Source organism: Vigna umbellata, chromosome 1, assembly GCF_029865625.1.
Source record: "Vigna umbellata cultivar VRB3 chromosome 1, Vumbellata_1.0, whole genome shotgun sequence".
In the NCBI taxonomy this organism is placed as follows: Eukaryota; Viridiplantae; Streptophyta; class Magnoliopsida; order Fabales; family Fabaceae; genus Vigna; species Vigna umbellata.
The window spans coordinates 6,026,179-6,041,062 of record NC_142165.1 but is presented as its reverse complement, the minus strand read 5'-3'; the positions used below and the strand labels follow the sequence as shown (position 1 = coordinate 6,041,062).

The window sequence follows — 14,884 nt, the reverse complement described above, 5'->3', positions numbered from 1 at the left end:
GAAGGAGCTCATTCTTGGAGAGCTTGATCTTGAAGGAACTTGGTTGAAGGAGCTCAAAGAGCTTGGTTGAGGGAGTTCGACCTTGGAGAGCTTAGTTGGCAAAGCTTGGTCTAGAGGAGCTCGACTTGGAGGAGCTTAGCATGGGGGAGCTCGGCCGGGGAAGCTCGGCCTACAAGAGCTCAACCTAACGGGAGCTTCCCAAAAGGGACCTCGCCTAAAGGGACCTTGGCCTATGAGAGCTTGGCTTGGAGGATGTACCAGCAGGGACCGAACGCCGTACGGAAGGACATCCACATCATTGGACCACCAAACGGACCGGCCGCCCACATCACCATATGGGACCCAAGAAACTACCCTTCTACTTATTGTTGGGAAGAGTTATGCATGGCAGGGCGGACGCCCATGTGCCCAAAATCAAGACTCGCCCAAAGCCGGCTGCCCAGGCCGTGGACCCGTCAGGGCCGGCCGGTCAGGAGGATAAGTCACGCGAGGACGGCCGGCCGCGTCACTAATCAACTTAGCTTAAGGTAAGTAGGGGTTAAAAGCTATTGGGCTGAATTGGGCCGTGATTAACTTTTCACTAATCCCAAGCCCATAGCGAAAACTATAAATATAGATCCAGGGTGAGTGGTAGATATGTTGCATTTACTGCACATTTATTACTGTCTGAGAAAAATGCCATAGCTCTCAACTGACTTTGGCATCGGAGAATCTTTCGCAAGTCTCCCACCCGCGGACTGAGGAGAAAATTGAGGAGCGAATACGGAGAATCCGACATACGGAGCGCGAGTAGGTGAAGACGTGGAGACGTTGGACGAACACAACCCTCCACATCCGAAACAGAGGAGTTTGACGTATCAAAAGCTCGACCTAGAGGAGCTCGACTTAAAGGACCTTAGCCTAAATGAGAGCTCGACCTTAAGGAAGAACTCAACCTTGATGGATAGTTCAACTTTGAGGGAGAGCTAAGCCTTAATGGAGAGCTCAACCTTAAAGAGCTCGACTTGAAAGAGATCTGTCTAGATATCTCGACCTTAAGAGCTTACTTGGAAGAGCTTGACCTGGACAATTATGCTTAGAGCAATTCGGCCTAGGTGACCTCGACCTAGGGGAGCTTGGCTTGGAGGAGTTCAACCTCAAGGAACTCGGCTTGGAGGGGCTTGACCTAACAGAAGCTCACCCTAGAATAGGTTGGCGTGAAGGGAGCATGACCTAGAAAGCTTGGTCAAGAAGAGTTCGGTTTAGGAAAGCTTGACTTAGAGGAACTCAAACTAGAGAAGCTTAGCCGGTAAGAACTAGGCTTATAAAGTTAGGCCTATGTGAGCTCGTCTTAATTATTTAATTATTCGTATGTACTTTATTTTACATTGAAATAAAAAGTTATATTGTAAGGGTTAAATAATTTTTTTTTTAATTTTAAGTGATTTTTTTTTTTAATTTTAATTTAATTTTGCTTTTTAATTTTAGAAACATATGACTCTTTGAAATGTTTTTGTTTTAATGATGATTGAAAAACGTTTTAAGTATTAAATAAATTTAAAAGAATTTTGTTAAAAATAATAAATTTATATATTTATAAAGTTAAAGAAATAAATTGAATCAAAATTTTAAAATTAAATTAATTTTAATTTTTACAAGACAAAATCACATTTAATCTTATATTTAAAAATATTAATATTTTAATCGGCATTTTATTTTATAGTATGCTGTTATAAATAATTTTGAAACAAAAATAGTAAAAATAGTTAAAAGGTTTCTAAAAATAATTTTCTTTGTAAATACTTGACAATGTATTAATAGAGGGTCAAAGTTGATATCCACGCCAATTTTGAATATCAAATTCCCACTTACTACTTCCCTCCTAAAGAAGTTCTATTCACTCCACGGGTTTTTTTACTTCTCTTTTCGGTAATGATAATTTCTTCTTTATTATTTTCTTCAATTTCTTTGGCAGCCTTTCTTCTACTTTCTTACTGTGGGTTCTATGTTTTGTGCGCAAAGCTTCACTGTAATATATTTCACAACCTCCATCACTTCCAATTTGTGAAGGATCCATTTTAGTGACTATCCTGTTACAAAAGTTATTGCAAACTTCTTTTCCGAATAGAAAGAACTGAAAAAACATAAAAAGCTTTCAACTTTTGTCTTTTTATAACACGTCCTTGGAAAATATTTGTGTTTTTTTTTCTGATGGGTAATAGTTGGTGAGTTATTTTGGGTACATGACAATTGATGTAAGTTGTTGCATTGTGTCTTGTGCATCAGCAGATGAGAAAGGGTGGCACAATCAACACTTACGAAGAGGCCAGAAAACAAAGACTTGAAGAAAACAAGAAGAGGTTTGAGGTAATCACCATTTTGTTGCAGATGGTATAGTATTAGCAGACATTGTCATTCATTTTTTATATAATATCTTAATCTTTCTCAGCAGTATATGTATGCTTGTGAAAAGTTAGATTTTCATGTTTTTGAGTTGAAATATGCATACCTTTGCTTCTTATTGATTTTATGTTTTGAATTTTGATGACTGTTCATTTATTTTATTTGGTTTTACCTTTTGCTCTCAAGGATTTGGGAATTTCAAGGATTTCAAAAAATTTGACTGAGATCACGAGTTCTGCAAAGAAGTCAGGGGTAAAGTTGTATTTTATTTTGTTTCTCTCTGCAAAAAACCTGGATTTGATTTGATTCATCTTTTTCATCCCGTGCCTGTGCAGCATCATGTTCATAAACTGAAACCAAAGAAGTCAAATGGTGAAGTGGAACCTAGGCGATCTTCTCGTGTGCGGAACCCAGTTCCTTCGTACAGAGAAGATGTAAGTAATTTTGTCTATCAAACTGCTGCAGGATCAAACAACAAACATGGGAGCCAAAAAAGAATAAAAAATGAAATTAGGTTGGAAAATGGATTATCTTAACTAGTACCACTGATTATAATATCTGTTGACAAAATGTCCGCACACACCAATAGTTGATTGTTGATGATAGGAAAGGAACACACACAGCACGCCACAATGAAAAACTATAGAAGACGCCTGATTTTGTGGTTCAACAGCATCTGCCTATGTTCATGGAAATATGCCAACGAAATATTCACCATCTCAATAAATTTACAATTCTTTTAGAAAACTTGAAAATCTCATCACTCTCTAGTTGACTCTCAATGCTTGGAAATTATATTGAATGGGCGGGATTATTCAACTCTTAACAAGCTTTCTTTATGCAGTGGTGGCGTTATTGTTTTTCTCAGAAATAATAATTACTCTTCACTTTTCCAAGGTGCATGTTGGTTGTCTAGAGTCTAATATAACTTTCAAGAGCATAGTAATTAAGTATGCATGAGAACCACCAATTAAGAATTACCCAACAATTCCCCTAACATTTTTTATCAGTCAATCCCATCTATTCGGTATATCTATTTATTAATGATCAAAGCTATGGTAATGAATGAACATCCATATTTGCCTCTCTAGTGTTATGTGGCTTAAAAACATTGATTTTTGTCACTCTGTTTCTGAGGTGTTGGTCCAGCAGATATGTGTAGTTCACAGTGTGTATGTTCTTTCTATCACAGGTGAGTATACACCTTCCAGCTTTGCGGAAGAGATCAATATCTTCAACACGGGGAAGGTGGTTTACTTACCTAATGAATTTTCTAGATTGCTCATAAAATATTAAAAAACACAGTAATGGGATCCTCAGTTACACTGCGAGGCCTTTAGATGAAATCAAAGAAGCTACAGAAGAGGAAAGACTTTATGCTCTGGAGGCTGCGGAGGCACTCCAAATCAATTTGAACTCTTCATATCCCTCATTTATCAAGTCGATGCTTTGGTCTCACGTTTACAGGGGCTTTTGGTTGGTAGGTTTAATTCACAAAATCTTTCTTTATGTCCCGCACTTAACCTGCTGCTGGTTCTTTTTGATTATATTGTTAATAAAGGTAACACAAGCTAATTTTCCTGCTATATTATTTTATCTTTATTTTGCTAGGGTCTTCCTTCTAAATTTTGTGAGGAACATTTTCCAAAAACTGTGTGTGACATGGTTTTAGAAGATGAAAACGGCTCAGAATACAAGGCTGTTTACATAGGCAACAAAAGTGGACTTAGCGGTGGTTGGAGAGCATTTGCATTGGATCATAAACTGGATGATGGAGATGCCCTTGTTTTTGAATTGATTGAACCATCGAGATTTAAGGTAATTTTTGTTAGCACTCTTGTAACACTACTTTAAACCCTCAAATTGTTATGCCAACTATATCGTCATTACTTCAAGAATGATAACTGACGAATTTCTGGGGTGAACATGAAAGAAACCTGGTATTTTAATCCAAAGAAACAGATATCTCCCTTGAATATAGTGTCTAAGTCTCTAAACTATGACGGTCTTGCATCTACCAATGCCCAAATTCTCTCACAAACGACAAGACAACCCTCCCTTTCGATCTTTCTTATTTATTATAGGTAATATGTCTTATTTCTCTAATAATCCCAGCCCCAACTAAGTAACTAACTAATATAACAATTTGAGAATCAAGAGCTATCTAATAAAAATAGATAAGCACCAAATTCTTATGATAGCACTGTCGTGGTCGGTGGCCCACATCCTACGAAAACACTTCACTTTGGAACAAGGGAGGGGCTCTCTTGTTGTGAAAACGAGAATGAGAAAGGGATATACAATAAGGGGAACGTTATTTTTATTTGTATATAATTTTTTCCACCTTTTAAAGTAAATGTGCATTTCATGATGCATCTTTCATAGCTTTGTTAAAATTCAGAGCTTAAGCTTTAATAATTTAGAGGTTTCCTCTCTTTCAACTTACGATTTTCATAACTCTTCATGTGACATTTTTGGTACGTTAAATGAGTAGTTGAATTTGATAAATTGGACAATTGGGGTATTACATATTTCTAGCCCTTTCATAACTTCATCAAGTTACAAAAGTTCACCATTGATCATTTAGGCTTTGTTCACTTGAATGGATTTGGAGGAGAGTGATTGAGTGAATTTGAAGATAATTTTTGTTGTTGTTTATTTGAGTGAATTTGGAGATAGGTGAGAGTCGATTTGGAGGTAGGTAAGAGTCGATTTGGAAGTAAATTTTTTTAATTTGTCACATCAATCAAATCCTACACTAATTCTCATAAAAGTTGCTTCCAAACTTACTCTAACTTACCTTCAAATTCACTCAAATAAACAACAAAAGAATTTATTTTCAAATCCACTCAATCACTCTTTCCAAATCCATTCAAGTGAACAAAGGGTTAGAGATTTTGTATCTAGTGAAAAATCTTAAACATTTCGTTTTTCTTAACACTTCACAAGACAATATTTCACTTTCTGTTGGAAGTCTCATATCGATTAGAGATAAGGCCAAATTATAATATATAAGTGAGGTGTAAACCTCACATTACAAGCCGATTTTGTGGGGTTGAGTTAAGCTTAAAGTCCACTTTTAACATGACCCACTTTCTAATACTTTCCATCTGCCAGTGATTACTCCATGGAACTCATCATTTCGATTTTTAGTTCCAATCTGCTATCAAGATCAAATTCTACACCATTTGGTGTAGATATTGTCTATGGTTTGTTATTAGATGTCTAAAATCAGGTAGTGTATTTTAATTTGTAGACATGCCTTGTATATGACACGAACTGAAATGTGTCAAAAAGAATAATGAACCTAACCAGTTATTGCTGCAGATTCATATTGTAAGAGCATATCCAAATTTAGTTGAAGAAAAGGGAAATGATATTTTAGTTGGAGAAGGAAATATGCATGCAACTAAAGTGCGGAAAGCAAAATGTAATCTTGAGTCAGAATCCAAGACTAAAAAGCCAAAACGGGCAGCCTCATGTGAAACTAATGAATCAGAGAGTTCTCAGGAGCATATCGACAAAAATGTCAAGCCACAAGGTGTAAATCCAACTAAGCGAACTAGAATCTCTAAGAAAAAAACACAAAAGAAATCTATACTTTTGGCTACCACAGATTTGAAAGGGAAAGTGCAATTGAAAACTGAGAAACCCGTGGTGTCTCTAGTGCTGTCAAAGAAGACAAAGAAGTCAAAGGGTATCAACGGAACTCACTACTCAGGCAACTTAGAGAAGAAACTGTGTTCATGATGCTGATAGCAAGTTAGAAAAGGTTGAAGAAGCAAGCAAGTGTAGAAAAAAACCAGCTTCAAAGTATTTCAGAAAGAAAGCATATGTTGGAGCTAATGACTAGTAAAAAATTGTTATAAAGAGCATATATATATATATATATATATATATGGAGTGTATTATGATATCTTCTATTGTATGTTTGTCTTTTCTCCTGTAAAGGATGTGTTAGGTCGCAATCTTGACACTTCCATCTATGAATGCTGGAAGTTGATGAAAACTGTTTCACTGTTTTTTTGTACTAAACTCTAGTTCATGATTTATCAAAATGTAGGTCCAAATATTTATGGATTAAGCCTGAATTATGTTAATAAGACGGTTTTAAGTTTAATTCAACTTTATAAAATTAATTTGTAAAATAAAATTTATATCTATTTAAATATTTTAAAATTGACATTTTTTTTCTTAGTTCAGGTGAAATTTTCAACATGTTTAACCTGAAACTTACCATGACATTCTCATGAGTTGCTAAGATGCATTAATTCATAACTATGATACAGAAACTGCAAATGAGCTACACCTTAAACGAACATGATTTGTTGTCTGTATCAAGATTCAAGAAAAACTTCGCATCAAACAAGGCTAGGAGTGAGTTTCACTACAATTGGGAGACAATTATGGCCATAGATCTATTTGTTTTTTATACAAATCAATGATATGTTTTACCTGTACCACACGTCCTTTTTAATTATTGGATGAATTTTTGAGATAGCAGACAGTACGGATAATTTGAAAACCAAAATAATTGAAATGCGATGTATTCCAATTGCAGAGACACCAAACAAAAGGTTAAAAGCTTTGAAATCAAAGTGCTAGTTATATACTTTTATTTGAAAGAAATGTTGACTGAACTGATTGTGAAGCTTCTCTGCGAAAATAAAGTAATGGGAAGCAAAAGTTGACAACAAAATTCTCATGTAGGTAATCAATTTTAAATCTTTGTTGAGTGAAAACTTTATTTCATTCATGTTATATTATAAGTTTATGATTTATAAAAGGCCATGGTTAATTTTAATGTTATGTGTCAATTTAATGAAATAATAATTGAGTGATTTACTCTCCCCTTATACTTTCGAGTATGAGAACTTTGTGAAAAACTTTCAGTTGTTATGGCTCACTTCATAAGTTCTACATATTTGAACATTATTTAACAGTCCAAAATAGTTATAGGGACCATGATTGTGGAGGTGTTCTTCAGTTGAAAACTTTGTGAATTTAGTGTGATCCTATTATTCTATTATCTCTTAATATTGAATTAAATTAGCAGCAATATTTTCTAAATGTTACCTGACAAATCCATTCCAAATATAGGTTGGGCTACAATTTCCACAACTTCGGCCATTTACCATGTCTAATATGAGGGGATTTCTTTATGCACCCCATAGTCTTAGTCTAATGACTTACTTATCCTTATTAAAAAAATAATTTAAAATTCTAATTTCATTTCAGGTTTCTCTCTTGCTCTGTTCACCACAATTGGCTCATCTTAGTGTGACAAACCCCACCTCCTTATCTCCATTGTATTTTATTCTTAATATAAAATTATACTTTAAAATCTATAACTCATAATATAAAATCTTATAACTTACATTATAAATTGATTTTCAGACATGTATTACAGATTAATAATCCAAAATATAAATTTATATGCAAATTATATAAATTTATATTTTAAATTATCTTTTAAATTTACATTATAAATTTCACAATAAAAAATATAAATATTACAGATTATAAAATCTAAAATATTCATATCATTTATTATTTCTGAATAAAATTCAATCTGATAAAATAATTATAAAATGACTAAACAACTTTAAATTTTTCATAAAAATAAATCTGCTGGTTTACCTCACTGAATTCGTTATTTTGTTTATAACGACAACAGAATAAAATGTATATAAAATCAATTTTCTTTACATAAAAATTATAAATAATAATATAATAATATATAAGTATTAATAACACGGATTTTTACTGTTAGGGTTAAAGGCCACAGCTGCAACACGGGAATTTTGAAAATTAAATTGTCACTGCTTCCCTCCCAAAGCAAGTTCTGTTCACTCCCTTGACTATTTCACTTCTGTTAGTTTCCGTTGGTAATGACCATTCTTCCTCTATTTTTTTTTTCCTTCAAACCTTTCTTCTACTTTCTTAGTGTGATTCTATGCCTTGTGTGCAAGCTGCACTCTCAGAATATTTTTCACAACCTCCCACTGTATAAAAATCCGATCTCTTCCAATTTGTGCAGGACCCATTTTAGTGACTATCCTGTTACAGAACTTATTTTAGATTTTTTTCATGATAAAGAGCTGAAAAAACTTAAAAAGCTTTCAACTTTTGTCTTTTTATAAATGTCACTGAAATATTTTTTGTTTGGTTCTAATGGATAATAGTTGGTGAGTTATTTTGGTGACATGATGTAGGTGGTTGCATTGTGTCTTGTGCATTAGCAGATGGCAAGGCGTCCCACAAGCAACACTTACGAAGAGGCTAGAAAACAGAGACTTGAAGAAAACAAAAAGAGGTTTGAGGTAATCATCATTTTGTTGCAGATGGTATAGTATATTAGTGGGCATTTTTTTTTTCAATTTTTTTTATAATATCTTAAATTTTGTCATGTATGCTTGTGCAAAGATAAATTTCATATTGTTTGAGTTGAAACATGCGTAACTTTGATTTTTATTGGTTTTCTGTTTTGAATTTTGATGACTGATCAATTTTCTTGGTTTTACCTTTTTCTCGCAAGGATTTAGGAATTTTAAGGATTTCAAAAAATTTGACCGAGATCACAAATTCTGGAAAGAAGACACGGGTAAAGTTGTATTTTATTTGTTTACTCTCAGCGAATAACCAGATTTCATTCTATTCATTTTTTCAGTCCTGTGCCTGTGCAGGATCATGTTCCTAAACTGAAATCAAAGAAATCAAATGCTGAAGTGGAACCTAGGCGATCTTCTCGTGTGCGGAACCCAGTTCCTTCTTACAGGGAAGATGTAAGCAATATTTTCTTTCAAACTACCATAATGCAGGATCAAACAACAAACATGGGAGCCAAGAAAGAATAAAAAAATCAAATTAGGTTAGAAATTGGTTTATCTTAAACTGGAACACTGAATATATTATGTGTTGACAAAATGCATGCACACATCAATAGTTTACCGTCCATCACAAACAGCACGCCACAAAAAAAATGATGGAAGAAGCTTTGTGTGGTATAACAGCATCTGCCTATGTTCATGGAAATATGCCAACGAGATATTCTCCATCTCAATAAAATGACAATTTTTGTTGAAAACTTGAAAATATCACGATTCTCTAGTTGACTCTCAATGCTTGGAGATTAAATTATATTGGAAATTCCACATCGACTAGAGATAAAACCAATTTAAAGTAAATAAATGAGTACAAACTTCACTTTGAAAGCCTGATTTGTAGGATTGAGTTAGGTTTAAAGTCCACTTCTTAACTTGGTATTAGAGTTGGGTTAGAGTCTATCATAGCTATATTTGTTATTTGTTGGACATATTGTTCTACCCGCTATCAGACTACTATTGGACACCCATTAATGTCTAATTGGCATGAGGGGAGTGTGTTGGAAGTCTTATATCGACTAGAGATAAGGCCAATTTAAAGTATATAAGTAGGTGCAAATCTCACCTTAAAAGCCGGTTTTGTGCGGTTGAATTAGACTTAAAGTCCACTTGTTAACAAATTGGATGGGTGGAGAGACTGAGTTAGGCTTAAAATCCACTTCTTAACAAATTGGATAGGTGGAATTTTGTTACTTTTAACAAACTTTCTTTATGTAGTGGTGACATTATTTTTTTTATCCAGAAATATAAATTACTCTTCACTTTTCCAAGACCTTTATCTTGTTTAATCAAGCTTTTTCTAGTCTCTTCATTACAATTTGCTGATGTATATACAAAGGCTTTTTTTCCTGCTGTGTTCCAGACTATATGTTCCAAGCTGGAAATGCTTAATATCCATTCCTAACTTTCGTAAATGTAATGTTTCTGTCTGCATAGCTGTTAGTCTATTACACTTTCTGTTGGATTGCTTTTAGTTACACATATACTTTCATCTTGTACATATACCTCTTCTTTCATTCATAATAAATACACAGCCTATGTTGATAATTTCTAGCTTTCTTGCTTTCCCGAGTGCTCTACTTTGCTATTTTGTTTAAATTTAAATTTGGGTCTGAATGCAGATTTTGTCTAGAGTCAAATATAACTTTCAAGAACATGGTAATTAACTATGCATGAGAACCACCATTGAGAAGTACCCAACAATTCCCCTAATTTTCTTATTAGTTAATCCCATCTCGTTCAATTTATCTATTTATTAATGATTAGGAATGGTAATCAATGAGCATCCATATTTGTCTTTGGTGTTATGTGTAGCTTTAAAAACTGATTTTTGTCACTCTGTTTCCGAGGTGTTGGTCTATCAGAAATGTGTAGTTGACATTGTGTATATTCTTTGTATCACAGGTGAGCGTACACCTTCCAGCTTTGAGGAAGAGGTCAAGATCAAATTCTTCAACATGGGGAAGGTGGTTTACTTACATAATGTTTTTTCTACATTGCTCATCAAATATTAATAACACAGTTATGGGATTCTCAGTTACATTGCGAGGCCTTTAGATGAAATCAAAGAAGCCTCAAAAGAGGAAAGACTTTGTGCTCTGGAGGCTGCAGAAGAACTCCAAATCAATTTGAACTCTTCAAATCCCTCCTTTATCAAGTCAATGGTTCGGTCTCACGTTTATAGCTGCTTTTGGTTGGTAGGTTGTAGTTCAAAAAATCTTTCTTTATGTTGTGCACTTAATCTGCTGCTGGTTCTTTTTTATTATATTGTTAAAAAGGTAACAGAAGTTAATTTTCCTGCTATAATATTTTATCTTTATTTTGCTAGGGTCTTCCTTCTAAGTTTTGTGAGGAACATCTTCCAAAAACTGTATATGACATGGTTTTAGAAGATGAAAATGGTTCAGAATACCAGGCTGTTTACATAGGCAACAGAGCTGGATTAAGCGGAGGCTGGAGAGCATTTGCATTGGATCATAAACTGGATGATGGAGATGCCCTTGTTTTTGAATTGATTGAAGCATCGAGATTTAAGGTAATTTGTTTTAGCACTCTTGTAACAGTACTTTAAAGCCCTAAAAGTGTTATGCCTGCAATATCATCATTACTTCAAGAATAACTGACGAATTTCTGGGGTGAACATGAAAGAAACCTTGTATTTTAATCCAAATAATAACAGATATCTGCCATGAACATAGTGTCTGAGTCGCTAAACTTTTCCAAATGCCCAAATTCTCTCAAATGACAAGAAACCGCCCTATCTTTCCATCTTTCTTCTTATTTATAGGCAATATGTCTTATTTCTTTGAAAATCCCAGTCCCAACTAACTACCTAACTAACTAACTAATATAACAATTTCACAATCAACAACTATCTAATAATAATTGATAAGCATCAAATTCCTATCATTCCACTGCCATTGGCGGTGGCCCACATTCTGAAACACTTCTCTTTGCAACACTATTACAATTTAGTGAAACTTTTCGAGAAGATAGAGATTAAACTTGGAGGAAAATAAACATTGAAATTCATAAATGAGAATTCCTATTTATAGGCTTACCACAAATTCAAAATCCCTTAAAAATAGGACAAACCACAAGTTAAGTAACTTGTAAATAAAAACAATATGCACGTACATATTTAATCTATTCAAATGTCAGAAACCACCCACCATGATACAGAAATATCAAAATATGTGTGTATACACACACATCAACAAGTATAATGTAGTTTATGAACAATAATCATTCATATATTCTCACAACATCATAACTTGCAACATATACCTGTCTATAGACAACTATTTTCTACATCTCAGGATAAAGAGATTTCATTCTCTATGAGTATCTTTGAGTGTATATCTTTTATCACTATAGCTGCATGAATGGAGTTACCAAAATGTACTTTCCATTATATTAATGGAGGCTTACCAAAAAGATCTACAAATCTTTGGGTAAGTTTGTAAATCTTAGGAAATCAGCTACTCAACCGCTTGTGTATCTGAGGGAAAAAGAAAAGAAAAGAAAAGGACTTAATGTGGATATGAAGGAGAAACAAATATAGCTTGAATATTTTTCATTCAAAAAGAATTACAATGATATTTAATTAAGTGGAAAATAAATGCATATCGTTTTCCAAAACTAATATTTACTTTCTTGAAAACTAAAAAAATTATATATATAAGTAAATTTAAAATATAGATAACTAAATATACCACAAAATATCTCTTTGTTGCGGTGAACAAATAATATACCACATAATATCTTTGTCGTGGCGAATGGAAAATTGTATGTCATAATCAAATTTATTATGAGCAAGATATTGATGATTTAGAAAAAGAAAATCCAAATTTTTAGAGAAACACTAGATTTTTAATAATTAAAATTCTTACATCTAATGCACAAACCACAATTAATATATGAACGCGAAACTATCTAACTTTTACATCTAACCTCTCTCAAAGAGATATGAATTGTTTTCCCTACCTCATGATTGTGGAACCACAAGGATATAGAAATTTGATGAGTTTTGAATATTGGAGAGAAAGGAAAAATAAGGACAATGACACAGAAAGTCATGAGAGACCGATAGAAGCAAGGATTAGAGAAAGCAATGGAAGAATTTTAAACAGGGGAGGAACTATAGGGTTGTTGAAAAGAAAATGAGAAAGGGATATGCAATAAGGGGAATGTTGTTTTTATTTGTGTATCTTTTTTTCCACCTTTTAAAGAAACGGTGCATTTCATATTGCGTTTTTCATAGCATTGTCAAAATTCAGAGCTTAACCTTTAATAATTTAAAGGTTTTGTCTCATTCAACTTACGATTTTCTGAACACTTCATGTGACATCTTTTTGTTAAGTTGAATGAGTAGTTGAATTTGGTAAATTGGACAATTGGAGTATTGCATATTTTTACACCTTTCATAACTTCATCAAATTTCAAAAGTTCACCATCACGTTGTTATTAGATGTCTGAAATCAGCTCTTATATTTTAATTTATAGACATGCCTGGTATATGACATGAACTGGTGTGTCAAAGAATAATGAGCCTGACATGTTATTGCTGCAGATTTATATTGTTAGAGCATTTCCAAATTTAGTTGAAGAAAAGGGAAATGATATTTTAGTTGAAGAAGGAAACAAGCATGCAACCAAAGTACCGAAAACTAAATGTAATCTTGAGTCAGAATCCAAGACTAAAAAGCCAAGACAGGAAACATATGAAACTAGTGAATCAGAGAGTTCTCAGGAGCATATTGACAAAGAAGTGAAGCCACAGGGTGCAAATCCATTGAAGCAAACTAAAATCTCTAAGAAAAAAACGCAAAAGAAATCAATACTTTTGGCTACTACAGATTCGAAAGGGAAAGTGCAATTGAAAACTGAGGAACCAATGTTGTCTGTAGTGCTGTCAAAGACAAGGAAGTCAAAGGGTATCAATGGAATTGATGACTCAGACAAGTTAGAGAAGAAAATTTGTGTTCATGATGCTGATAGCAAGTTAGAAAAGGTTGAAGAAGCAAGCAAATGTGTGGTACAGACAGCTAGAAAAAAACCAGGTCCAAAGTATTTCAGAAAGAAAGCATAATGTTGGAGCTAATGACTAGTAAAAAATTGTTGTAAAAAACATACATGTATGAGTGTATTATGATAACTTCTATTGTATGTTTGTCTTTTTCCCCTGTAAAGGAAGTTGATGAAAACTGCTTTACTCTTTTTTTTGTACTAAACTCCAGTTCAGGATTTATCAAAATGTTGCTCCAAATATTTATGCATTAACCCTGAATCCTAACAGTAAAATAGTTCATGCTTAACCCTGAATCCTAACACGACATTGTCATGAGAGTTGTTAGTTTGCATTAATTCACAACTATGATACAGACACCACAAATGAGCTTCAGCTGGAACTAGCATTCGGGATCACATTCCTTGAGCAAACAAGAGCAAAGCACATGTGACGAACAGGATTTGTTGTCTGGATCAAGATTCAAGAAGCCCTTGCATCAAAGAAGGCGAGGAGTGAGTTTCACTGGAATCACTATAATTGGGAGACATTTGTGGCCATAGATCTTTGTATTTTTTTGTATACAAATAAATGGTATGTTATATCAGTGCTACACATCCTTGTTAATTATTGGAATTTTTGAGTAGCAGACAGTACAAATAATTTGAAAACCAAAAGAATTAAAATGTGAACTATTCCAATTGGGGATACTAAAACCGAACAAAAGGATAAAAGCTTTGAGATCAAAGTGCTAGATAAATACTTTTATTAGAAAGAAATTGTTGACTGAACTGATTGTGAAGATTCTCCTCAAGTGAACAAAATTTAGTACTGCAATGCTTGAAGCTTCTCTGCGGAAATAAAGGGGAAGCAAAAGTTGGCAACAAAAATCTCTTGTATATAATCACTTTTAAATCTTGGTTGAGTGAAAAGTTTATTTAATTCATGTAATGCTATACGTTCATGATTATAAAACTGAAAAACCAAGGGTGTCTCTAGAGCTGTCAAAGAAGACAAGGAAGTCAAGGGGTATCAATGAAATTGATGATTCAGCCCAGTTAGAGAAGAAAAGTTTTGATGCTGACGGCAAGTTAGAAAAGGTTGAAGAAAC

General features: G+C 33.7%; 1 protein-coding gene and 1 pseudogene across 4 annotated transcripts; both read left to right on the top strand.

Moving 5' to 3' along the window:
* Positions 1–1,961: 1,961 nt before the first annotated feature.
* LOC148204479 (putative B3 domain-containing protein At5g58280) lies at positions 1,962–6,440 on the top strand (annotated as a pseudogene). The gene is made up of 8 exons (XR_015780097.1): positions 1,962–2,008; positions 2,266–2,346; positions 2,569–2,634; positions 2,718–2,816; positions 3,575–3,630; positions 3,703–3,862; positions 3,994–4,200; positions 5,710–6,440. The product of XR_015780097.1 is annotated as a putative B3 domain-containing protein At5g58280 (transcript).
* A 1,725-nt stretch (positions 6,441–8,165) lies between these two features.
* Positions 8,166–14,419, top strand: LOC124844343 (putative B3 domain-containing protein At5g58280). Of its 3 annotated transcripts, none has more exons than XM_047321260.2 (8): positions 8,166–8,270; positions 8,598–8,705; positions 8,921–8,986; positions 9,069–9,167; positions 10,671–10,732; positions 10,804–10,963; positions 11,095–11,301; positions 13,339–14,419. In XM_047321260.2, exons 2-8 carry the CDS (start codon positions 8,628–8,630, stop codon positions 13,855–13,857), a joined length of 1,191 nt encoding a protein of 396 aa, XP_047177216.1. In that variant the 5' UTR covers positions 8,166–8,270; positions 8,598–8,627; the 3' UTR covers positions 13,858–14,419. The 3 variants fall into 3 exon arrangements, with proteins under 3 accessions (XP_047177216.1, XP_047177217.1, XP_087948507.1); XM_047321261.2 differs by lacking the exon at positions 8,166–8,270 and adding an exon at positions 8,283–8,389; XM_088092381.1 differs by lacking the exon at positions 8,166–8,270 and having other exon boundaries at positions 8,283–8,705.
* The last annotated feature ends 465 nt before the right edge of the window (positions 14,420–14,884 follow it).